This window comes from Vombatus ursinus, unplaced genomic scaffold, assembly GCF_900497805.2.
Source record: "Vombatus ursinus unplaced genomic scaffold, bare-nosed wombat genome assembly UNPS02014799.1, whole genome shotgun sequence".
Taxonomy (NCBI): Eukaryota; Metazoa; Chordata; class Mammalia; order Diprotodontia; family Vombatidae; genus Vombatus; species Vombatus ursinus.
This window is the reverse complement of record NW_020954577.1, coordinates 14,734,174-14,758,337: the sequence shown is the minus strand read 5'-3', so window position 1 is coordinate 14,758,337 and position 24,164 is coordinate 14,734,174. Positions and strand designations below refer to the sequence as shown.

Below are 24,164 nucleotides of genomic sequence, written 5' to 3'. Positions count from 1 at the left end.
TCTTGGAAGATGCCATTTACCTTTGGCTTAGCTTAATTCTCTGAGTTCTCGAGCACTGCCCTTCTTTGGGGAAACAGCTGGGACTGAGCGGCAGGTCGGCCTAGCTTGGCTTCAGCCCCTGCTTTCATGTGCCCTTTATTTTCCTTCCTGATTTGAAGACAGGATTGGCTTGTTTGGTTTTTAATACGGCTCTGAGGGCTGCAGAGGAACCTTTCCTAGGATCGGGGAGGATCTAGGTTTATCCATAGCTTAACTGAGTGCCTGTTGACTGACTGGCGCATTGAATGATTTGAATGTGGAGGCTACAAAAAGGCACTATGTTCCCTTCCTGGATGGAGAATTTTAGACCCAGGGGCAGAGGAAGGGGAAAGGAATTGGGTATAGGGGATGTTCCTGAAGTGGAAGGACCCTCAGAATTAGAGTCAGAGGCTTTCAGTCAGAATTTAATGCCCCCCCCATCCCCTCCACCCCTCCCTCAATTCCCTGTTCCCTCCTTCCACGCAAATTGTATGAGATCTAGTCTGAAATCAAGGGAATCGGTATTTTCTTCTTCTTTGTTATTCTGAACTTTGCAAAACACCAACAAACATGAACATTTCCATCTGCCAAGAACAGAAAAAGAGCATTATACATGAAGCCACCAATCTCTATTCCATATAGCTCTTCTTAAAAATAGCATGTAATCAATTTAACCCTTGAGGTCCAAGGCTGTCCTGCTTATCTGTGTGGGGGCCCGTCTTCCAGCTTCTCCTTCAAACCTGCCCCTCCCCAGGTGGTGTGTTAATGCTCTGCCCCTCGGGTCAGGGCCACTCAAGTCATCTTGGATGTGGCCTTCTCTTCCCATGCCTCAGAACTGATCTCTCCCACAGATTCTCTCTCTTCTACTCCTATAGCCACCACCTAGTTCAGGCCCTCCCCTCTTTTCACTTATTTAGTGTAATCTTTGTCCTCCTGCCTGCAACCTCCCCTCTCCCCAATCCATCCCCCACGTTATTGTTGTCGTTCAGTCATTTCAGTCACTTCCAACTCTTTGTGACCCCATTTGGGGTTTTCTTGGCAAAGATATTGTAGTGGTTGGCCATTTCCTTCTCCCGCTCACTTTCCAGGAAACTGAGGCAAACAAGGGTAAATGACTTGCCCAGTATCACACAGCTAGTAAGTGTCTGAGGTTGAATTTGAACTCAGGTCTTCCTGACTCCAGTTCCAGTGCTTTATACACTGGGCCACCTAGCTTCCCTGCCATCCTCTATACCTCATCCCTAAATAATTCCCCTTTTGCACAACTCTAGAGTTGTAATGACTGCCCATTGCCTGCTAAATACAGTATAAAATCCCAGTTCTGGCCTTAAGGCCCTCCATAATCCGTCTTCAACCTGCCTTTCCAACCTTTTCTTAGACTACTCCCCTTCCTTTAGTCCCTTTTGTACCCTACCTGAACCGTCTTCCATCTCTTTCCCTTTGATTTGCCCTCTGCCTTCCCATTTTCATGCACTTGCTCATACCATCCCCTCCATACCTAGTGTAGATTTGCTCCCCCAACACTGGTTTCCTCCTTGAGGAGTGGCTAAGTCTCTGCTATCTTCATTGTCACCTCAGCACCTAACTTATTGCCTCAGATATGTTCATCAAATTGAATCCCGAACAGTTTAATTTTTGCTGTCTCTGAAGGAGCATTTTGTAGATTATTATTTTGGTATCCTTTCCCTGGGTCAAAAGCCCCCAGTGTAACACTTAGAAGGAAAGGAAATGCTAAAGTATGTTTGTAACCTTTTTACTTGAAAAATCATCCCTTTTTTTCCATAAGAAACATCCTGATCCCAACCCACCTTCCTTCTAATCAGCAGAGAAAGGGAGATCTTTTAGTAGGTCTAGACTCCAAATAGCTTAGTTATTAGCTTTATTTCTGCTCTTTGTCAAATGTCGTTGAAAACCTCAGAGGTAAAATGAACGTTGTTAGTAAGATTGCCCTTAAAACAGACGAGAATGTCCTTACCATGTGGACTTCTGATGGATCAAAGTGTCCCCACTATCTGATGCCTGAGATTCAGTTAAATTTCGGACACATTTATTAAGTGCCTGCTGTTTGTACAAGGTGTACAAAGCTTGCCCAGTCACAGTTGCCTGTGGTGAAGGCAACATCTGGCAGTCACTGAATGAAATCCTGGTATGGTGGAGAGGACACAGGCTTCGACACCCAGGAGCAGGCTGGTGCCTTCTCTACTGCTCCCTTGAGATCAGGCCACCTAAAAACAGAAAGGAACCCCCAAAGCATGCTACAAACAGAAAAACATCAACCAAGGAAACACATAAAACGTGGAAAAAACAACAGGTTTTTGCCAAAGGGTTAGAGACATTCTGCTGGAATTTGATCAAAATGGCTGGCCAGGAATTATTCTAATTCCAATGCAAACACCTGTGTTGTGGGCTCCCCAAAGGGGGCATCCCCCCAAGTGTCCCATAGGGAGGTGGCTAGAATGGCGACCTTGGCCTTCTCCCTCTGAACTCTATGACCGTGGGCATGGACCAAGCTTTCAGGCCTCAGTTTCCTTTTGTGGTTTTGAGGATGAAATGACACGATGTCTGTAGAGCACTTTGCAAACCTTAAAATGCTCTATAAATATCAACAATGGTTATATTACCAAGGTGCTGGTTTGAGATCTGGCCTCAGTATTCTTGAAGGAAAGATTTTTTTTTTCCTTTCAAGAAAGATCTTTGGTCTGCCCGAAAAGAAACCATGTAGTTAGATCTTACAAAGGAAGATGCCTTATTTCACTGGAGTTCCTCAGGATATATAATCAGGATACATAAACACTGTTGATAATAACAATGAGAATTGTAGCATGGGTAGACTCCCTGGGGTTCTTCTCCCAGCACCCACTTGCACTGATGACTTAGGTCCAGAGTGTGGTTATCCTGTCCTTTCAGGGCTCGGGGGTTAGCCTCAAGGGATTGGGGGTGTCCTAATTCTATGTACCGTGAGCTGGCATGCTTTCCACTGGGAGTGTCAGCTGATGGCATTCAGTCAGCCAGGCACTCTGTTTTTAGGAAGGAGTTAAGAAGGTAGAGGAAGGACAGCTGGTACTAGCGTCTGTCCAAAGGCTGATGCATCGAACCACAAGGACACAGAGAGTTCAAAGGAATGTGGGCGTAGTTAGAGAGCAAATGTGTCATGGGGCAGGGTGGGGAACCTGTGTCCTCGAGGCTGCACGTGGCCCTCCAGGTCCTCAAGTGCAGCCCTTTGACTGAATCCAAACTTCACAGAACAAATCCCTTTCATAGAAGGATTTGATCTGTAAAACTTGAATTCAATCAAAAAGCTGCACGCAAGTGCCTCCAAGGCCGCATGTGACCTGGAGGACACAGGTTCCCCGCCCTGGTCGTGGGATGACTCACCCCTCCTGGAGGTCCTTCTGCTGAATCCTCCAGAGAGTTCCTCCCTTGGGGAGGATGTGGTTTTTCACTTAGGCCCTTCGTAGACCCTCAAACTGTATCCAATCTGTTCTTGGCTCAATCCAGACACTGGCATCAGTCATTCCATGGAGGCTGCTGGGATGCCAATGGCCTGATGAGAAGTCCAGTATCCTTGAGACCTTCACCTCTCAGATATCCTCCTCTGACCAGTGAAAGGGGGGAAGGGGAAGAGAGGGAAGAGACCTAAGCTGAGGCTGAGTACTTCTTTTCCCAGCCCACAGATATTATTATCGTTATTATTACTGCTTTTTGGTGAGGCAATCAGGGTTAAGTGACTTGCCCAGGGTCACACAGCTAGTAAGTGTCAAGTGTCTGAGTCTGGATTTGAAGTCAGGTCCTCCTGACTCCAAGGCCGGAGTTCCACCCAGCTGCCCCTACATATTTTATCTCATTTGATCCTCGCAACAACCCTGGGAGGTAGGCTTTATTATTATCCCATTTTACAGTTGAGGAAACTGAGATGGATGGTGGTTAAGTGACTTATCCAGGGTCACACAACTAATAAGTGTCTGGTGCCAGGCTGAGTACTCTATCCACTTTGTCACCTAGCTGCTAGGTCCCCCAAGGAATTGGGGTGTTTAGTTGGAAGGTTTTTTACAGACTGGAGAGCCCCTCAGCCAATTCAGTCAGACTTACTATCGCACCTAGGGAGACTTCCAGGCCTTGTTCACATTTCGTGCACAATTGAGATGTATTCTCACCAGTTCACACACCTGAGCCGTGTTTTGACTTTTAGAAGGGAGAACAAATCTCCAAACAAGGACTCAACCTCTCCTGGACTTACTGTCTTCATCTTTAGAATAAGGGGCAGACTAGATGAGGGGTGGGGAACTTGTGGCCTTCTAGGTCCTTGGGTGTGGCCTTTTGACTGAGTCCAAGTTTTATAGAACAAATCCTTTTATGAAGGGGATTTGTTCTGTGAAGAAGGGATCAGTCAAAGGGCTGCACTTGAGGACCTAGAGGACCACATGTGGTCTTGAGGCTGTAGGTTCCCCCGCTCTGGACTAGATGGTTCGAAATCCATGATCCTATGAAGAGGACAGAGTTTGGGAGGCTGGACAGGGAAAGCCTCCTTGGACACATAGGGACTCAGTTCTGCCGGAGGAAGCCCACAGTGTGGACTCTAGAGGGACCCGTGCGTTCTAGGCTACAACCCCGTGGTCTCAGGGACATCTGGGGATGGTGACAGTAGCAGCGAAGAATTCCTTGTTCAGGCTGGAGGCCGTCAGAATCTGAGGTGACAGCAGCACTGGAGAGGCAGAGATGAGAGGACAGAGGGGCTCCTGGGTCAAGGGTGAGTTGGAGCCAAAGAGCAGTAAGGAGGACAAAGCCAGGAAGCTGAGGAGCGCATGGTACTGTGAGTCATGCGGGCTGTGAAAGGCTCAGGAGCTGGGCTCTACTCTAGAGCGACTCCGAATGTTTCTGTCTTGGTGACAAGGTAGGGCTCTAAGTGTGAAAAGTTGTATTGGTTCCCAGGGAAACTGAGCTTTGTCTGAAGGGAAGGATCGTTGCCTCATTAGCAAACCCAGTTCTTTGTTCTTGTTAAGGGGTCTTAATCCTAAAAGTCATATTGGAATTCTGGAGGACTTTCAAGGCCCCTAGGAGCAGAGGGATGAACCCCTGAAGGTAGAAAGGGCAGCCCCTGGTAGGAATCGTGGTGCCTTCTCTCATCTCTGCTCCAGCCGCTGGGAGCTTGGGTGCTTGAGCAGCTGAGGGCCTTCCCCTCCATTTGGAGTGAAGGCTGAGGCAGGAGCCTTGGGGGAAGCCTGGATGGGGCACAAGAAGCCACCTTCAGATGTTGTCCTGGGGAAAATCGGGGTGGTTAAAAAAAAAAAAAGCAAGGAAAGGGAGAGAGATTCGTGCAAGAAGCTCCCAAGATTGAGCCCAGGGCTTTCCCAAGGGGCTCAGAGGAGCGGCCCAGAACCGTGCCGGAGTGTGCCGTCTGTGCTGCTGCGCCCAGTAACCTGGCTTCTCTGCATCTGTCTCTCTCTCCATTGTACCAGGCATGAAATGGAGAAGGTTAATGGCTTGCTGCTCACAGGCTGTCTTCAGCTAAAGCCTGTGTGGCTAAGTATTTCTGAATCGGGGAATGTTGTGCACAATACAGGGAACAGATGGTGGCCCCAGGCTCATTCTAAGTACCCAGCAGGTTAAATAGTCCCCACTTATTCCTGTGGGGCAGAATTGGCCTTCATTTTAAAATACGGTAGGTAGCCTCTTCTGATAAATAAGTACTCCAGAGAAGCTATTCTTATAACCATGTATTATGAAGCTTCCTAAATGCCTGCCTCTCTTCCCTCCCTCCCTCCCTTCCTTTGTTCCCTTCTGTCTTCCTTTCTCCCTCCCTTCCCCACTTCCTTCCTTCTTTTCTTCCTTCCTCCCTCCCTCCCTCTCTTCCTTCTTTCCATCCGTCAGTGTTAGTACACACCCAGTATACATTGGTTATTTGCTGCCCAATTTCGCATCCCAAGGAAAAACGTTTAAGCTGCTGCTGAGCTATCCCTTCCATTCCTTAGGACAAGTGTGATGCTGGCCCCGCCCTTACGACAGCCTGGACTGCCTGGGTCCTCCAGGCTGGGCAGCTCTTTTAGGTCTGCATGCCCTGCACCTCCTCCAGCTTCTCTGTGTTGGGATCTGTTCTAAGACCAGCACGGGAATGAGAGGTGCCATGGAGGGGGCTGTACGTGGGAGCAGGAAGGGAGGGAATGGTGGACGCAAGGAGAGTAGCGGAGGGTCTAGAGAGAATTCTACTCTAAACTGAAGTCACAGTGACTTCAGAATCATTGCGAAATAGGGACGGCAGTGATGCAGACATAGACAGGATCCACTGAGGAGATGGGTGGCCGGGGAGGATGTGCGACAGCAGCAAAACTGCTGAAATCAGCAGAATTTGGAGTCTGGTTATTAGAATCTGTAGGGACAATGGAGATTTCCTCAAAGAATCGCACTTGACTAGTGCTTCATGCGATTACTCTTCTGATGGCCTGATTTTCACAACTAGGTGAGGAGCTACACAACCCTAAATGACACACCCCATAGGGATGGCATATGGTGGGAGGGATGGGGACAATGAGAGGCCAGTCTTTGGGAGCCCAGGTGCCCTGGCCGGGCAATGGCAAGGGATGAAAGAGGTGAATGCCGCTCGCCCAGAGATGGTTGGTTCGTCATTGTCCTTCATTCTCGAAGAGGACCAAAATGACATCCCTGTGCTCGAGTCAAGGTACCGTGTGTCTGACTGTGACTGATCAGATCCTCACAAGCTCGGAAGGCTCTACGACAGATCGGGCACAAATAGTCCATGTGAACATTTGGGGTGGCTTCTTGAAATTTGCATCGGCCATGTTTCTTTTGAGCTATCGCAGTTCTGCTTTGCTCATCGAGCACAGTGCTTTCTCTGATGAGGGCACGCCGTGCTAGGAGGTGCTGTGCCAGGGTCTCCCATGCCATGCAGTAGATTCCAAAGGTCTTCAGCGAGACCTTGAGAGTGTCCTTGTATCCCTTCTTCTGACCTCTGTGTGAGCACCTGCCTTGTGCAAGTTCTCCATAAAATATTTTTTAGGCAAACATATGTTTGGCATTCAAACAACATGTCCAACCCACTAAGGTTGTGTCCTCTGCAGCAGAGTTTGAATTCTCAGAAGTTTAGTTCAAGAAAGCACCTCAGTGTCTGGCACCTAATCCTGCCAGGCGATCTTCAGTATCTTCCTAAGACAATTCAAATGGAAGCTCTTCAGTTTCCTGGCGTTGCACCGGTGGACTGTCCAGTTTCACAGGTGTATGGCAATGAAGTCTTGTGGGTCCCGAAGAGAGACTCCAGGGTTTGAGGAACAAAGACTGGAAGAAGGGTGTTGACTTTGAGGAAGCCGCTACAAGGGATCTGGGTCTCTCAAAGCGCTGACGGGCGTGAGACGTAGGAGTTGGGGGGGGACTCAGCCTGGCAGCCACGGTCACAGCATCACCGCCACCACCAGTTGAGCTTTATATAGCGCGTCAAGGTTTACTGAGTGCCTTGATGAGGGTCACTCTGGTTCTGCATGGATATAAGCACAGAGCAGAAAGCAAAGGTTTACACCCATTGACCCTTCTCTCCTCATAGTTTCTGACTCTATATGTGGTTGATGTTGTGTTTGTTGAGTGAGGGGCCTTATGTAATAACCCTGATGCAATTTCTCTAGGTCTATCTCTGTATCCCCTTGTTGGATCTTGGAGACTGAAACCCTTCCTTCCCTCTCTCCTTCTCTCTCCCTCTGTCTCTGTTCTCCCTTCCTCTCCCCTCCCCTCCTTTCCTGTGTTCTCTTAGAGGTTGTCCAGAACAAGACCCAAGTGACAGGGCCAGAAAAGGAGAGTCGAGCTTCCCAGAAGGGGCCGGGTGACTCAGCACCTGCTCTTGGGGGTGGTCTCTCTGGAACTATTTCACCTGAGCTCCCAAAGGGTGGCCTCCAATTCAGTTCCCATGATGTCATGTTCAGGAAGGTTGGGAGCCCTGGAAATTCAGAAAAAGGACAGGTGTGTGTACTTTAGAGTAATCTGGGAAACGTTTTTGGAGCGTTGGGGAACAAACGAGAAGCTCCCTGGACTGGGTGTAAGGAGACCTCGACTTAGTTCTGTTCCAGCACTTATTGGCTCTACCTCAATAAGTCATTTAAGTTCTCCGGGCTTTCTGGGCTGAGTCGACGTTCCTCTCTGCCCCCACAGTCTTTGCTCCAGTCACAAAAGAGCCTGCTTGCAGGTGTCCACCATCATGCCTGTGCACAGGCTATTCCCCATTGCTGGTAGCTTTGCCTCCTCACCAGCCTCCTCTTGGCAACCTCAGCTCCTCGAGGCTCAGCTGAAATGCCTCCATGAGGACTTTGCTGAATCTCCCCGTAACTGGTGTGTTTCCTAAAGTGTACAGTGAAGAGAAAGATGGGACCAGATGTGGGAGCTAGCCCGTGGAAGGGGCCTTGCAACATCATGACTTCTTTGGCTGCTGCCGTCCTCATGGCCTTGGCCGGGTCTCTTTCCTCCCTGTGTTTCCTCTGTAATTGAGGGGGCAGGACCAGGGGAGCTTGAAGGTGCCCTCTAGTGCTCAACGCTGCAGCCCTGTTCTGTATGATTCACAGCGCAAATGTCGAGGCTGATTGTTTTAGACGTGATGTGATATCTCCATTGGAGACTGAAAAATGAACATTTCCTAACCTGTATTGGACAGCGTTTCCAAGGTTCTCCTTTCTTGGTTTACTGGCGGGCAAGGGGCAGGATTTAGGAGGCTCCCTGAGCATTGCTGTTGGACTTTGGCTCCAGTGGCTGTGTCTTGGTCTAATAAGGCAAGACACAGGTAGGCAATCAGTATTTAGTAAGCACCTACTGTGTGCCAGGCACTGTGCTAAGCACTGGGGATACACATGTAAGTGAAAAAAAAGAAACAGTCCCTGCCCTCAAGGAGCTTACCATCTAATGGAAGATTAGTGGGGAGGGGCGTGTGAAGGTGCCCAGACAGCCTGGGGTCCGAGTCGAAACCCCAGAAGGAGATTTGAGAGGGGGATAAAGGCTGGCCAGCCTCGGTGCTGCCACAAAATGGGGGCCATAAGAGGAGCTGGCCAGCAGGAGCAGGGGGCCAACGTGGCAGAGGACATTTCAGGAGAAGGCCAAAGGGACTCAGGAGTGACTGAAGAGGAGCGTGGGAAGGCAGGAGCCCAGCAGACCAACCCGATAGCCTTGTGGAGGCTGAATGATGCCCCACACCATCATGTGCTGCTGGTTTTCAAATGTATGGACCTGCTCTTTGGAGTTTGGGTTTTTTTGTTTTGTTTGTTTTTTGATCCAGATCTGTGATTGCATTTGTATGGGGAGCTGCTTGTGTGGGAAGAACATCACAGGCCGGGCCTGGAGTCAGGAAGACTTGAGTTCAAATCCAGCTTTAGCCACTTAGTAGCTGTGTGACCCTGGGCAAGTCACTTCAGTACTGTCTGCCCCAGTTTCCTCAACTGTAAAATGGGGATAATGATAGCACTTGCCTCTCTGAGTTGTTGTGAAGATAAAATGAGATCATATTTGTAAAGTGCCCTGCAAACCTTAAAGGGCTGCATAGCAGCTAGGCGGTGGTGTTATATTATTATTGTTATTATTATTATTATTATTATTATTATTATTGTTAAATGTAGAGAACCCTGGCTCTGGGGTTAGAGGCTGATTTCTAACATTTATTTAGATCTATCCCTTAACCTCCCCAAGCAGAAGCTTCACCTGGAGAATGGTCCAGACAACCTTTGAGGTTGTACAGGTGAGGTAGCTGAGAGCCCACACTGAGAAGCAGCTAAGCCAGGATTTGAACCCAGGCTCCACATGTGTCCTTCTATCCCTTTCCTCAAACCCAGTAGTTTTCCTATATTAGGTGCTCAATAAAGGGCAATAACCCTTCGTACAAACAGCTAACCTGCTTCTGAAGAAAGAAGCCACATTGGGGGCCTCTTGTCTGTGTTCAGCCAATTACATTTGTAGTCAAGACAACCGTGAACAAGGACTCTTGTGAGCGATGGGGACGGGAGAGCTTATTGGAAGGCCAGGCAGGGAACGAGCGAGAAGCAGATTTATACAAGGTCAGGAGGATGGGCGAACGCGGAGGGAGAAAGGAGGACCAAGGATGCCTGTGCCCAGCCCTGCCAGCCACGGTGCGGGGACTGTGCCAGTTTAGAAAAGGGGGCTTAGCTGCTCATTGCCTATGGGTGCTCACTGCCAAGGAAAATGTGTGTGTGTGTGAGCATGTATGTGTCTGTGTATGTGAGTATGTGTGTGAGAGAGTATGTGTATGTGTGTATGTGTGAGGGTGTGTATATGTGTGAGTGTGCATATGTGTGACTATGTGTGACTGTGTGTATATGCGTGTGAGAATGTGTGTGTGAGTATGTGCCTGTATGTGTGAGTATGTATGAGAAAGTATGTGTGTGTGTATGTGTGAGGGGGTGTGTGTATGTGTGAGTGTGTATATATATACACACACATATATAGATATAGATATATGTGACTGTGTGTATGTGTGTGAGAATGTATGTCACTATGTGTATATGTGTGTGAGAGTGTGTGTGTGTGTGTGTGTGTGTGCGTGTGCGCGTGTGCATGTGTGTGTGTATAGAGGGGCTTCTGCCTTGAATGCTTTCCGAGCATCCTGGCTTGCCAAAGGATGGTATATTCCGTGGCCTAGAGAAGATGGCATGTTTTTCAGTGGACTGACTCCTCCCTAACCCCAACCCTGTGACTGTGTCCCAGTGTTTTTTCTCCCAGGGGCCCTAGGATCATAGATCTAGAAGTGAACTTTTCAGGCCGTCCAGCCCAGTGTCTCACTTTAGAGGTGAGGGCATGAAGGCCCTTGGGGGTCAAATGACTGGCCCAGGGTCCCATGGCTGGTGCATGACAGAGTCAGATTTGAATCTGGCGTACATGATTCCAAGTCTCCCACTCCCTCTACTACATGGCCCTACCTCAAATTCTAACTGGGACTTAGTAAAGGATCGCCCTCGTCCTTTGGACCTCCTGGTGCACGTCTACTCACCCTTTCCTGCTTGACACTAGAAAGATCTGGGATTTTCTTAGTGTAGGCACTCCCTACACCAATGTAGATAGCAACCCTCTGGGCCTTCATAGACCACGACTATGAGTGGCCCCCCGTTTAGGACCTTACAATCTCCTGGCAGTGTGGCTCTGAACTTAGCTAGGTCAGTCCTTGGATGGCGGATAGTCAACGAGCAATGGTTAGGCCAGGTGCTGTGCTCAGCAAAGGGATGACCAGTGAACACACAAGCAGTGTCAGCCCTCGAGAAGCCCGTCATCTGATTGGGGGATGGACCAACGTGATTATAAACAAGCAGATGCTCTCAGGGCAAAGGCATAAGAGGAAGGAGGCTGAAGGAAGGCTTGCAGAAGGAGGGATTCTAGCTGAGACTAGAAGGGAGCTGAGGCAGTCCAGGAAACTGAAGATGGAGAAATGCAGTCTCCTCCTGGCATTCTGTGGCACAGTGGGCTCTGTGCCTTCCAAATAGGACGTCACTCAGAGAGATTCCACTTTTTTTGTTTGTCCCCAAAGAGCAAAACTGGAAAGTGACATGAAAGAGGAAAGGGGAAAAATTTCCTGCCAACATCCCCAAGTGGCATGAGCATCACTACACAGTGTAGCTTCCCCTTCAGACGAGGGCGTCAGCCTGGAGCTGGGTGACTGAGCATGCAAGTGTGGCATCAGCTGCCAAGGGTTGGGGACCTCTGAGCTCCCTCATGAAGTAGGCGAATCTCTGGATCTGAGAGTGATCTGGCCAGTGGAGACCCTCAAGATGGTCATGGTGTGTCCTTGCTTACCTAATGATCGATCTCAGGTGGCCCAGCCTTCTTTTGGTTATTTATAGCTCTATGTGCGTGTAGAGGGAAAGACTTTTTGCATTTGAGGAAAAAGAAAAAGTTTCTCTAAGCCAGAGCCATTACTGTTTCTCCCAAGTGGAAAGCACCAAGTTACCATTGGAATCAAAGATCCATTGGCACCTCAGTCTAATGCCTGGTTGAGATTCACTCCAGGGTGGGTGGGGTACAGTGGGAAACGACACTTAGGATTTCCACCTTCATGGTTTCCTGAAGGTGAACTCCATCACCCTGAGCATGGCTCTGTCTTCACAAGTCAGGACCACCACTATTCACATGATGGATAATAAAAGAAATAAATAAAGTATGGAAATGTGGAAAACTTTTTAAAAAGCTGCATCTTTTTAAAAGCCTGAATACTAAAGACTTTCTTTCCATTAAGAGTAAGAACAAAGAGACATAAATTAAGCCGCCTTATGATCTATTGATCTTGAGAATGGCAAATACTGGGTTTTTATTCTGACACATTTTTCTCACTTGGTCCAGGGCTGTGCCCCATTTTCATGTTTTAATGTTTCTGTTGTGGAATTATGTAATTGGCATCATTCCAATTTGCTTATCTAGAAAATTGCCACTATTGCATTGTTGGTGGAGTTGTGAAATGATCCAACCATTTTGGAGAACAATTTGGAACTATGCCCAAAGGGCTATAAAAATGTGCATACCCTTTGACCCAGCAGTAGCACTTCTAGGACTGTATCCCAAAGAGATCATAAAAATGGGAAAAGGGCCCACATGTACAGAAATATTTATAGCAGCTCTTTTTTTTGTGGTGGCAAAGAATTGGAAATTGAGGGGATGCCCATGAATTGGGGAATGACTGAATAAGTTGTGGTATATGAATGTAGTGGAATACTATTGTGCTATGAGAAATGATGAGCAGGCAGACTTCAGAAAAACCTGGGAAGACTTGTATGGACTGACTCTGAGTGAAGTGAGAAGAACCAGAAGAATGTTGTACACAGTAACAGTCACACTGTGTGATGACTAACTTCGATGGACTTAGCCCTTCACAGCAATGCAAGGATCTAAGACATCTCCAAAAGACTCATGATGGAAAATGCTGTCCACATCCTGCAAAAGAACTGTAGAGTCTGAATGCAGATCGAAGTATACTATTTGCTCTTTTTTTTTTTGCTTCTGTTGTGTTTTGTTTCCTCTTTCGTGTGGTTTCTCCTATTAGTTCTAATTCTTCTTTACAACATGACTAATGTGAAAATATGTTTAATAGGAATGTATATGTAGAGCCTATATCAGATTGTGTGCCCTCTTGGGGAGGGAGGTAGAAAGGGAGGGGGAGAAAAATTTAAAACTCAAAAGCTTATGGAAATGATTGTCGATAAATCAAAATAAATTAATTGGTTAAAAAATATCTAAGCAATCTTTAAAAAAAAAAAAGAAAATTGCCAAGTTTGCTCAAGGAGATTAGTGGATGTGTGAAGGAGCTGGGATTTCCTCAGGGGCAGGGACTCCCAGTATGGGGAATCCATCCCATAGCACAAAATTCAATGTTGTGTTGTGACTAGGGCACTTAACCTGGAACCAGGGAGAGCTGGATTCCAATCTCTTCTCAGGAATTTTGTAACCATGTTACCCTGGGCAAGTTACTTCCTCTTCCTGGGCCTCAGTTCCCTCATTCTTGAAATAAAGGGTTGGCTTTGATGGCCTCTTAGGCCCTTCCAATTCTAAATCCAGGACCCAGCGGTTCTACGATAGGAGAGGCAGAGTAATATAATAGGACTGGGCCAGAAGTTAGGAGACATGGGTTCAGGGCCATCCTTAGACACTTTCTAACTCTGTGCCTCTGGCTAAGCCAGTTATCCTCTCTGGGCCTCAGTTTCCTCATCTGGAAAATGGAGATAACAGCACTTATTTCCCAGGCTGGTTGTGAGACTCATAAAGGATGAAATCTAAAATATTCTAGAAAGCTTAAAGTTCTACATCAAGTCAGCAATTGTTGTTCTGTTGTTTCAGTCATGCCTGACCCTCCACGACCCCATTTGGGGTTTTCTGGGCTAATACTGGAGTGGCTGGCCACGTCCTTCTCCAGCTCATTTTGCAGATGAGAAAACTGAAGCAAAGAGGGCTAAGTGACTTGCCCAGGGTCACACAGCTAAGCAAGCATCTGAGGCTGGATTTGAACCCAGGAAGATGAGTCTTCTTAACTTCTGGACCAATGATCTATGCACTATGGGGCCACCTAACTGCCCAGCATCGATTATTGTTATCCTTATTATTATTATGAGTCTAGGGATTGGTTGAGGCAGCTAGAGATTGTCACTTACCCTGGGTCACGCAGCTGGCAGTCATTAAGTGCCTACTATGTGCCAGGCATTGTGTCCAGAGTAGGGCTACAAGTACAAAAGCGAGCCATCGGCAGAGATGCGATTTGAGCTGTGGTCCTCCCTACTTTTAAGCCCAGTCTTCCATTTACAACACTACGTTGCTGCTGCTTAAAGGGATCATCATGGCTTTTGGAGGTGAGAGAAGAGGGGAGAGAAGGAGAAGGAGCCAGTGTGCTTGCAAAAGCACAGTTAGCTATAAACAACCTTGTTTGCTTGTCTGTCCAGGGCATGTCTGCAGCCAGTATGACTTGTGTGTCTGGACTGCTCCAAGCTGGGAGGGTCCTTGAATTTCTACTGCGATGGTGATTTTTATTCTCCAAATGCAGAGCAAAGTGAAAGGCTGGATTTCTGAGGATGGATCTTGCAATGCATATCCCCAGGAGGACTGCCCCACCAGGGGAGAGAGCTCTAGATGCCAAATTCCCACCCTGGAATTTCCTGGCCGCATGACCTCAGGGAAGTTACTGCCCCTATCTGAGCCTCAGTTTCCTTATCTGGAAAATGGGGGGGGAGAGGCAATTTCTTAGGACTCTTCTAGCCTTAATGGCCTGTGAGCTCTAATTCAAGATGTGACAGCAACGTTCAAGGCTGGGGGAGCACGGCTAAGATCTCATGTTTCAGGGACAGTCGCACAGAAATGGGAGTCCAGAAGGGAGATCTGAAACTGGGAGGATACTCCGGGAGGAGAAAGGGCAGACTCCGAAAGCAGGCTGTTCATTCAGTTCCGATCCGGCCCAGACAAGATGCAGGTTCAGTGGTAAGGAAGCCTAGATTTGGAGTTGGAGGAGCTGGATTCAAATCCTGCCTGTGTGACACTGAGCAGTAAGTCACTGGACTTCTCTGCTCCTCACTTTCCTCATCTTGAAAAAGAGGGGTTGAACTCGTGGACCTCCAAGGGCCCTTTCAGCACAAAATGTTGGCAGGATCCAATGATACAGAAATCAAGGGACACCAGGAAAAGGAGAGGTTCCGATCACAGACAGGTCCCAGTGACTTCAAGAGGCAGGCAGGTAACATGAGGCGTGCTGGGCTGCCAGCGGGTGGTCCCCTGAGGCCAGGACTTCAGCCACTAGAAGACCAAGGTCAGGCAAGCCGGACCTCTCCTGCCTCGGCTGAGGTGGGTCCCAGACTCTAGCATGAGGGCCACGTAAGCCCGTATAGGGAGAAGACGCTGGGCTGGAGCAAGACCGGTTTGGCCTTATGTCTATTAAGCACCTACTATGTGCCAGGCACTGTGCAAAGTGCTCAGGAGGCAAAGAGAGGCCAACCTCCCCCCTCCCCCAAGTAACTGCAAGAACAAGAAAACACAGCCCCTGATCTCTTGGACTTCAAAGTCTAATGAGGAAGACAGCATGACAGGGTGGGGAACCTGCGGCCTTGAGACCACATGTGGCCCTCTAGGTCCTCAAGTGCAGCCCTTCGACTGAATTCGAGTCCAACTGTCTCGTTTCACAGAGGAAGAAACTGAGTCCCAGGAAAGTTTAGGGATTTTCCCAGTCACAGAAATAATACCTGAGCTGGGCTCTAAATTCAGGTCATCTGAGCCTTGTATTTGATTTTTCAGGCTCATTTTTCCTGGATAGCTTGACCGTCGGGGTGTGGCATTTCTTGTGTTAGACAGATTGTGTTTTTAATTATTCCATTCTATCTGGCAGTAACAGAGATTCTCAGAAAAGAATATTTTTAATAAATGAACATACTTCAGTGTTAGCCTCAAGCAAGGCATAAAACGGAGACACAGACACAAAGCAGGTATTAGCTGCAATCAGGGAGGAGGATTGGGAGGAAGGGGGGGGCCGGAAGGAGCTTTCTAGTGGAATCCCCAGGAATCTTGTCTCTTGGTTTGGGTCATTGCTCTGACAAGTTAAAGGTCTGACTACTGAGCCACCCCATCACCTCCCACACCGTTTGTAGCTGTTTCCTGTCTCTTAGGATCTGGGTGGTCCCATTTCTTGGTTTACCTTTATTTTTTATACTCTACGGCTAGGGTCTCCTAACTCCTTGATGAAGACGATGGTCATTTTCCATATAATACATGAGGATTCTGAGAGGTCCATGAGCTAGTGGCCACTTTGGTTTTTCAAGCCTGAATTCGAGATTTTCCTGAGCTTTTGATGTCTCCCCTGATGCTCACCATGAAATCCCGGGGTAGTAAAGTCAGTTTTAACTTGGAGAGCCTTAATGCGGTTCTTTGCAGAATTTCTCTTACCCTCTCCAACAACAGATGTCGATGTGTAAGCTGGAGTCATTGTTACGGGGCTCTGTTTACAAGTTCTCCAGGGAGCACTACAGCGGGAGGTGCCCAAGAGGCCCCCAGAAATGATGTTTACTGTTGCTTTTCAGAGTTATGGGAAAACCAACTGCGCCAACTCCTCAATAGGTCTCTCCAAGAAGCTTGGCAGCTGTCCTTCATTGATCCGTTATTCACGTCTTTCTGTCTTCTCATTTCCTCTACAGCAAGAGGTCCCAAACTGATATGACATAAGGTTTACAAAGGCCTTTGCCCAGACTAGCTTGTTTGAGCCTCCTAACACCCCTGGGAGGTAGTGCTAGTATATCATTCACATTTTACAGATGAGGAAACTGAGGCAGAAGAAAGTAAGTGACTTTCCCAGAGTCTCACAGCTAGGAAGTGTCACAGACAGGTTTTGAACCCAGATCTTGGTGACTCCAGTATGCTATCCACTATGCCATGCTGTTCTGATGGACAATTCATTTCCTCAGAGTGTTGAGTTCACATTTACGTATAGTTACGAAGCTATGGGATGCCTTCTGCCCCCGTCATTGCAGGAGCAGGAAGAAGGCCTGGACACTTGGCATTTTTTTTCCTGAGTTCCCAAGGGGCCCAGCCTCCTGGGGCTGAGTCTGTCTGGGCTTAGACACGGTCCATCGCTGCCCTTGATTGGAAGTTTTTTGAGCCTGGTGTTGGACATGTCAGAACTCTTGCCTGCTGGCGCAGGTCTTGGCAGCCCACATGGAGGTGTGAGGGCAGGGCTTCTGGTCCGCTCCCTGTGGATTAATGTTTCTGTGAAGGCCTACAAAGAATTGAATGATGGATCAGAGATCCTGGGCTAGCCTGGGCCTTTGTCATCCAATGCCATTAACTCATGTTATCCCTTGGTGAAGAAAATGAAGACAAGAGAGAAGGTGACTCACTCAAGGTCATGTAGAGGCATGTGACCGCATGGGTCTCCTCTCCCCTCATAGATGGGACCTAGAGAGGGAAGGGCTGGTTTACAGACTTGAGAAGGGGGGCCGAGGGAAGGAGGTAGCTCGCCCTGGGGCACGTGGCAGCACTGGCCGCCAGGGCCTTCGCCGCAGCTCGTGAGGCGGGCCCACACTGACCTTCCCTTGTCCCCTCCGGCCCCTCTGGAGCTTGGCTTTGGTGGTCTCTGAGGGCCCCTCCCAGTGTGTGACTTTCAGATTCTGAATGAAGGCTCCACCATCACTCACGCACGGGATAGCTCACACTCAGACCTTTTTTTTACATCGATGAGGAGGATTTTGCTCTGAATGTCATTAGTTTTGTTTTTTTAGCTTGTGTATTTTTAGTCTGTTATCTGCTTCTTCATTGTATGTCATCACAGTCTGTATGAACACGTGTGATCATCATCTTTCAGCCAGAGCTGGCCCAGGAGCCCGACTGTTGGACTCCTCCCAGTGTCAGCGTCAGGCCGGCATGTTTGCTTGCTCAAAGTGCCTTTGCGCCTCCCGGGCCAGGTTTGTACTGAGCACCTTATAAAGCCTGGCCTTCGCCACTGAAGGAGATTATAGGGCGGCCCAGAGAGTGCTAAATATAGCAGACACGGCTTCCGTGCCAATTAATAACTCCTGGTGATGGCACCAGCCCTCCAAACCGCCGGCTCCTCTCAGCTGGTCAGTCTGGGCCCTTATTGCTGTATTTGGTTGTGGGCGACGTTCACCTCCACACATGCACAGTAGCTATTCTCCTTCTTCTGTTTTCTCCTCCCTCTTCCCCCTTCCCCCACCCCATAAAAATTTCATGTCAAAATAACAAACCTCTTTAGAAAACCAGACAGGTAGGTAGTGGGTCGAAGCCAGCTCAGTGCCTGTATTTCAAAGGTAAATGTTTAGTGAGGAGCGGGTACAAGTGATGGTGGGTGCAGAAGTGTTCAGAGGAAGGTTTGGGTTGTTTAATCCTCTTGGGATTGGAGGACTGACAGCTGGGAGAGACCTTAGATGTCAGCTTGTCTGAGCCCCCATTTCATAGCTGAGGAAATGGAGACCCAGGAAAGCGAAATGACTTACTTAAGGTTACACAGTGAGTGACTTGAGCCTGGAATGGAACCCAGAGCCTCTGACTCCAAATTCAAGGCTCCTTTCACCACACAACTACCCTGCATTCCCAACAGAGTGTGTTTGGCCTTCATCCCCCATGAGCAGGGCACATCATGAATCTGGCAGCTTCAAGAGATTTTCATTCTGAGCCCTCTCAGAATAATTGCTGAAGGAGTCCCCCTCCCCTGTGTCAAATACTTGAGAAACAGCCCTTCAGTGGCGGGACCCCTTTGTTTCCTGTCCACACCCAGGGTGCAGAGGCTGCTTGGCTGGGGATCCCTAAACCTGAACCCTTCAGCCTGCCCAGCCCCAGGGAGTGGCGCTGACCCTGGGCAGATCGTGGGCATCCATTTTGGAGGTGGGCCCTATTGTGCATATTGCTTATCCCTGCAGCAGCCTTCCCTCTCTACGTGAAGGGTTTATTATAGAACCACAGAGGATGCCAACAAAGGAGCCCCTGAATGGAGCAGAGGGCGCTGAGTGTCCACCCTTATTCCCAGGGCTCTGCAAATGGAACTGTCTGAGTCATCCAAGCAGTATGTGCCTGTTAATGTATCTGCTAGTGGGGCTCTATTTCCAGTCTAATCTGGAATTAGGGAAGGATTATCTTTCAGGCAGTGTCTGTTAGAAAGCCCCAACGTTGAGGTTAGCCTGCTATTTGCTTATCAATTATATAAGTGGAGGGAGTCAATGGCCAACGTGCTGCCACAGACCAGAAGCTTTGTGGCGTCTCCTTGTTTTTTGTTTGTAAAGGGGAAAAGAAAAGGAATAATGGCTAAAAGAGAGATGGCCACTGAAGGCTGGAAAGAGGGAGCAGAAGGTAGCACCGGGCAGAGGAAGAGAATTCAGTCAAAGCCCTCAGCATTTTGGGGAAATTGTTCATAAGATAAATGCACTAAATATCATTGAGAAAAAGCAATCTCATTAACATTGACTGAAAACCAATCTGGTTAATGTTCTGATCCACAGTGCAGATGAGGACGAAGTGGGTTAGGACCTTAAGTGGGGTAGAATTAACATTCATTCATTCATTCATCCATTCATTCATTCATCCATCCATCCATCTATTCATTCATTCATCCCTTCATTCCTTCCTTCCTTTATTCATTCATGCATGCATTCATTCCCCAAGCATTATGGGATCTCTCTGTGCCAGGCACTGTGCTGGTGCTGGAGAGACAGACAAAAATGAAATCCTTGTCCTCCAGAGCTTATAATCCAGCATGAATGCCAAGTCTTGAGTTTGAGCTATGGCTCAGGCTACCTACCAATCATGTGATCATAGGCAAGTCACTTTATGGGCCTCAGTTTCCTCATCTGACATATGGGGACAATCTGACTCATTCCACCTACCTCTCATTTTTTTGTGAGGAAAGTGTTTTGTAAACTGGAGCGTAAATCACAGTGGTGGCAATCATGACCATTTATTAAGCACCTACAGTGTTCTAAGTACTCTATTATATTCTGGGAGACAGTAATGATGTGAATGCTCACAACATCAGGAATGTTTGATGATAAAGATAGTGTTACTTGGGGCAGAGGACACACACACACACACACACACACACGGCTTCAGGTAATCATTATCGCTTTCTTTTGGAGACAGAGAAGTTTTGTGCTTAGAGTTTGTGTGTAGGAATGGTACGAGAGCACAGATCCAATGTGATGGCTGTTTGTGGTGAATCAGATGAGATATTCCTTCAGAAAGTATATGGTTACAGAAATTCGGTCCAATATCTCTTAGGGACTTTTCCCAAAATAGATGCATTGATTGACTAACCCCATGGGCTGGCCATTCAACTATGCATCATTATCTGGGCCATAGAAATTCCTTGTTCACTTAGTTTTTCCTCCATAGCTAGTCTGAGCAACTCTTCTGAGTGATTCTGGATCTTATTTGGGGAGCTCTACCGTAGTCATCCACACACAGGTTCATCTTCAGGGCCTCCTAATCTGAAGTCAGAGCAGGACAGTGGCCTTTGGGACATTGCCCAGTGCTATTACCCACCCTGAGATTATTCTTTAAAAAACAGTCTGTTGTTTTAATATCATTATGCTGTTGGTGAAGCCAGATGACTGTGATTTGTGGAAGATGACAGCCACAGGCTACTCAAAGGGCAATAGAGAGGTCTATGGGGAAAGAGGGAGCGGGGGGAGGGGGGAGAGAGAGAGAGAGAATGAGAGAGGGAGAGAGAGAATGAGAGAGAATGAGAGAGGGAGAGAGAATGAGAGATTGAGATGGATGGGTGGATGACTGTAAGAGGAGATGGGCTGGCCCCCTCAGCCATGCCCCTATGTTGACACAGCTCTCCCTCTCATATGAGGGACAATTGTTGGATAACTTGTGTGGTCTGGCAGTGTCCATGCCATGTCACCAGATCTAGGGGAATGCCCCCAGAATTCTGGGTAGACCCCTTGTGAAGCACTTAGGGGATATGGTTAAGAGTCCCTCAAGATGAGAAGATGCAGAGAGGTTGGGTTCTGCAGCCTTAGAGGGGTCTCCCTAGTTCCTGGAAGTGGTGTTGGAGCTGGGTCTCAAAGTACAGGCAAGATTTCGCAGACTGAGAGTTTTAGAGTTGGAAGGGATTTCAGTGGCTAGACCTAGTCCAAGCTATCCCCCCCCCCCCAAATCTTCCCCACCCCCATCTATCCCAGGCATGGTCAGGTGGCCTCCGCTCGAAGTCCAGAAAGTCAGGAGCAGGCCTGGGAGGAGAGTGTTCTCCAAGCTTTGCTTTTTATCGTGAAACAATGTGATTGATAAGGATGATTTTGCATTCGGTGCAGAGCCCCTTGTGGACAGCTAAGGAGACGGAGCTGTGAGCTAATGTTTACAAGACTAGCCATGACTGAACCAGCAGAGCAGACACAGCTGTGTGTGTATTTATGTGTATGCATGCAGCTGTGTGTGAGTTTGTGTGTATATGTGAGTGTGTGTCTACATCTACACGTGTGTTTTCGAGTTTGTGTGTAAGTTTATATATGCGCGTGTATGCTTGACCCTCTCTTCTGCAGTTCTTCCTGGTCTATTTTCTAATTTCTTCATGATAGTTGTTCTACTCAATTCAACAAGTATTTCTTAAGTGCCTACTGTGTGCCAAGCACTGTGCTGGGTCCTCGGGGATAATAGCTTAGACAACAACTAAACAGTCTTTGTTCCTAAGGAGCTTATGTAACTCTTACCTTTTGAAGGTGACTCAGAACATCTGAAGGCAGGGATGACTTCATCTTTGTCCTTGTGTTCCCAGCTCTTAGCACAGTGCCTGTTCCATGAGGACGCTTCAAAAATGGCTCCTTCCTTCCTTCCTCCCTTCCCTCTTTCCTTCCTTCTTTCTTTCCTTTCTTCCTTTCCTCCCTTTCCTTCCTCTGTCTCTCCCTCCCTTCCTCTCTCTCCCTCCCTCCCTCCCGTCCCTCTCTCCCTTCCTCCTTCTCTCCTTTCCTCCCTCCCTCCCTCTCCTCCCTTTCCTCCCTGCCTCTCTTCCCTATTTCTCTCCTTTCTTCCCTCCTTCCTTCTTTCCTTCCTCTCTGGCCCCTAGCACAGTGCCTGGATTCTTAATCATTGCTTGTGGATTGGTTAATTTCTAAGAGGAGAAGAACTCTGCTCCAGGTTCCTCTTGGGCTCCCATTCATGGTTTTATAGTTTTTCCTACTGTCTTCTTTTACTGCTTTAAATAAAGCCAATTTTCCGAAGTTTTAGAAGTTAGACCAGTTCTAATGATCATTTCTTATGATGTGTTCAAGGTCGTCTTCAGTTTCCTCAGGAGCCTTTGGCAAACATCTCTCTTGGGCTTTAGTTACAGAGTTGTTTGAAATGTTGTCCTTGCTGATGTACGGAAGCCCAGAGAGGCACAGCATTATATATTTAGAGCAGGAAAGGACTAGTACACCCATTTTACAGATGAGGAAGCTAAGAGGAGAGCAGAGGGAAGAGTAGAGAAGTGACTTATCCAAAGTCACCCAGATATCAAGGGGCAGGTCCAGGATTCAAATCCAAAAGCTCCGACTCCCAGTTCCCAGGCACTTTTCCTTCTACCAGGGGGCCTCCTGTTATCTGCCTTTGCTGATGCTTATCATGCATTTTGCTTTGCCCATAGTCACTTGATAAGTGTTTGTTGAGTGACTAAACAATACTCAAGCCTCTACATCATCTTTGTTTTCCAGAAATTTTATGAATAAGCATCAGAAGCCGGTGCTCACAGGCCAGAGGTTCAAAACTCGGAAAAGGGGTAAGTGGCTATTCTGGCTGTGGTCTCTCAGCTTTCCTAGTGTCTGTGTGTATGTGTGTTTGTTTGAGTGTGTGTGTGTGTGTGTGTGTGTGTGAGAGAGAGAGAGAGAGAGTGTATGCAAGTACATATATGAGTGTGTGTATATGTGTGTGTGAGTGAGTGTGTACGAGTGCATATGAGTGTGAGTGTGAGAGTGTGTTTGTGTGTGTGTGAGTGTAATGGGGTAAAGAAGAAGGGAAGGACAGGGAGCCATCCTGCCTACCATGCAAAAGGCCCATTCTAATGAGATGGCATGTGTGTTGAGATGCAGCACGCCATCATGGCAAGGACACAGGGCTGAGAATAGAGGCCCTGGGTCTGAATCTTTCGGTGACTTAGTTTCCTCATCTGTAAAATGAGGCACTTGGTCTCAGCCTCTGAGGTCCCTTCCAGCTCCAGAGTCCATCAGACTGGCTGTTAGTGAGGGTAAAGAAAAGCAGGAGAAGAGAAGGGGGCAATTGTGTGTGTGAGGGATTCAGAGAAATCTGGATGGGGAAACTTGTTTGCTTGGCTGCCAAGGGCTGCAGGTAGAACCAGAAGATGGACCTGCTTGGTGACGGTGAGCGGCATAAACCGAAATGACACACAAAGGGCGCTGGGCTCCAGATCTGTGCCATGACCAATATGGAATCCAGAGGGCACATGACCAGGGAGACGGAATGGAGCAGCTGGGCCTGGACAGTGACTCCATTGTTGGGTCTGGTGTGGGTGCAGAAGTGCCAGGGGGCCAGAGAGGGACACGATTGTGGTGTGAAACACCCAGACACATCAAGAAACCTTGGAAACTCCGATCTCTGGGAAAGGGCGTTCAGAAGCTTCCAGAAGCACAGGGTATTTTTACTGTGGTAGTGGAAATGTCTTCCTGGCTCAGGAAAGGCCCGTTCATGTTCAGACCACTTTCTGAGTCCCAACTTTGGGGTCTCTGCAGGGAGATTTGATCTCAGCAGCCTGGAAGGAGCATATCCACCTGCTCTGAGCTTTCTCCAGCTGTGAAAGAATGATTAGCCTCTGTTGATAAATCAAAATAAATTAATTTAAGAAATTATTAGCCTCCTCTATCCCTATAAAGCTTCCCAGCTGTGTGACTGGGCTGGGAGCTGAAGGCCGATTCTGTCCTCAGACACTCCTGGGGTAATGCACTTGCCTGTGATCTGTCCCTTTCCTTCTCTTTCTTAATGATTCTTTTAAAAAAAATTATTTATTTTTAATTTCCAGTTCCAAATCCTCTTCCTTCCTCCACCCTCTCTCCCACCCACTGAGAAGAAGAAATAGGATACCCATTATACATATGAAATCATGCAAAACATTTCCACATTAGCCATGGTGTGAGGGAGGGGGTGGGGTGGGGTTAAGCATTTGTTTAGTGATTCTGATGGGGAAACAGTAGTTAAGCAGTGAAGGAATT

At 47.9% G+C, this 24,164-nt stretch overlaps 1 protein-coding gene across 3 annotated transcripts in view; it reads left to right on the top strand.

The window, feature by feature from the left end:
• The window catches only part of BZW2 (basic leucine zipper and W2 domains 2), a 73,647-nt gene that overhangs the window by 5,698 nt on the left and 43,785 nt on the right, over positions 1-24,164 (top strand). For 2 of the 3 annotated variants that reach the window (XM_027872361.1, XM_027872360.1), the window contains exon 2: positions 22,656-22,720. The exons of the other annotated variant lie outside the window; for it this stretch is intronic. In XM_027872361.1, coding sequence (XP_027728162.1) covers positions 22,663-22,720 — 58 coding nt within the window. In that variant the 5' untranslated portion in view covers positions 22,656-22,662. The remainder of the gene's footprint in view (positions 1-22,655; positions 22,721-24,164) is intronic. 3 annotated transcript variants of the gene reach the window in all.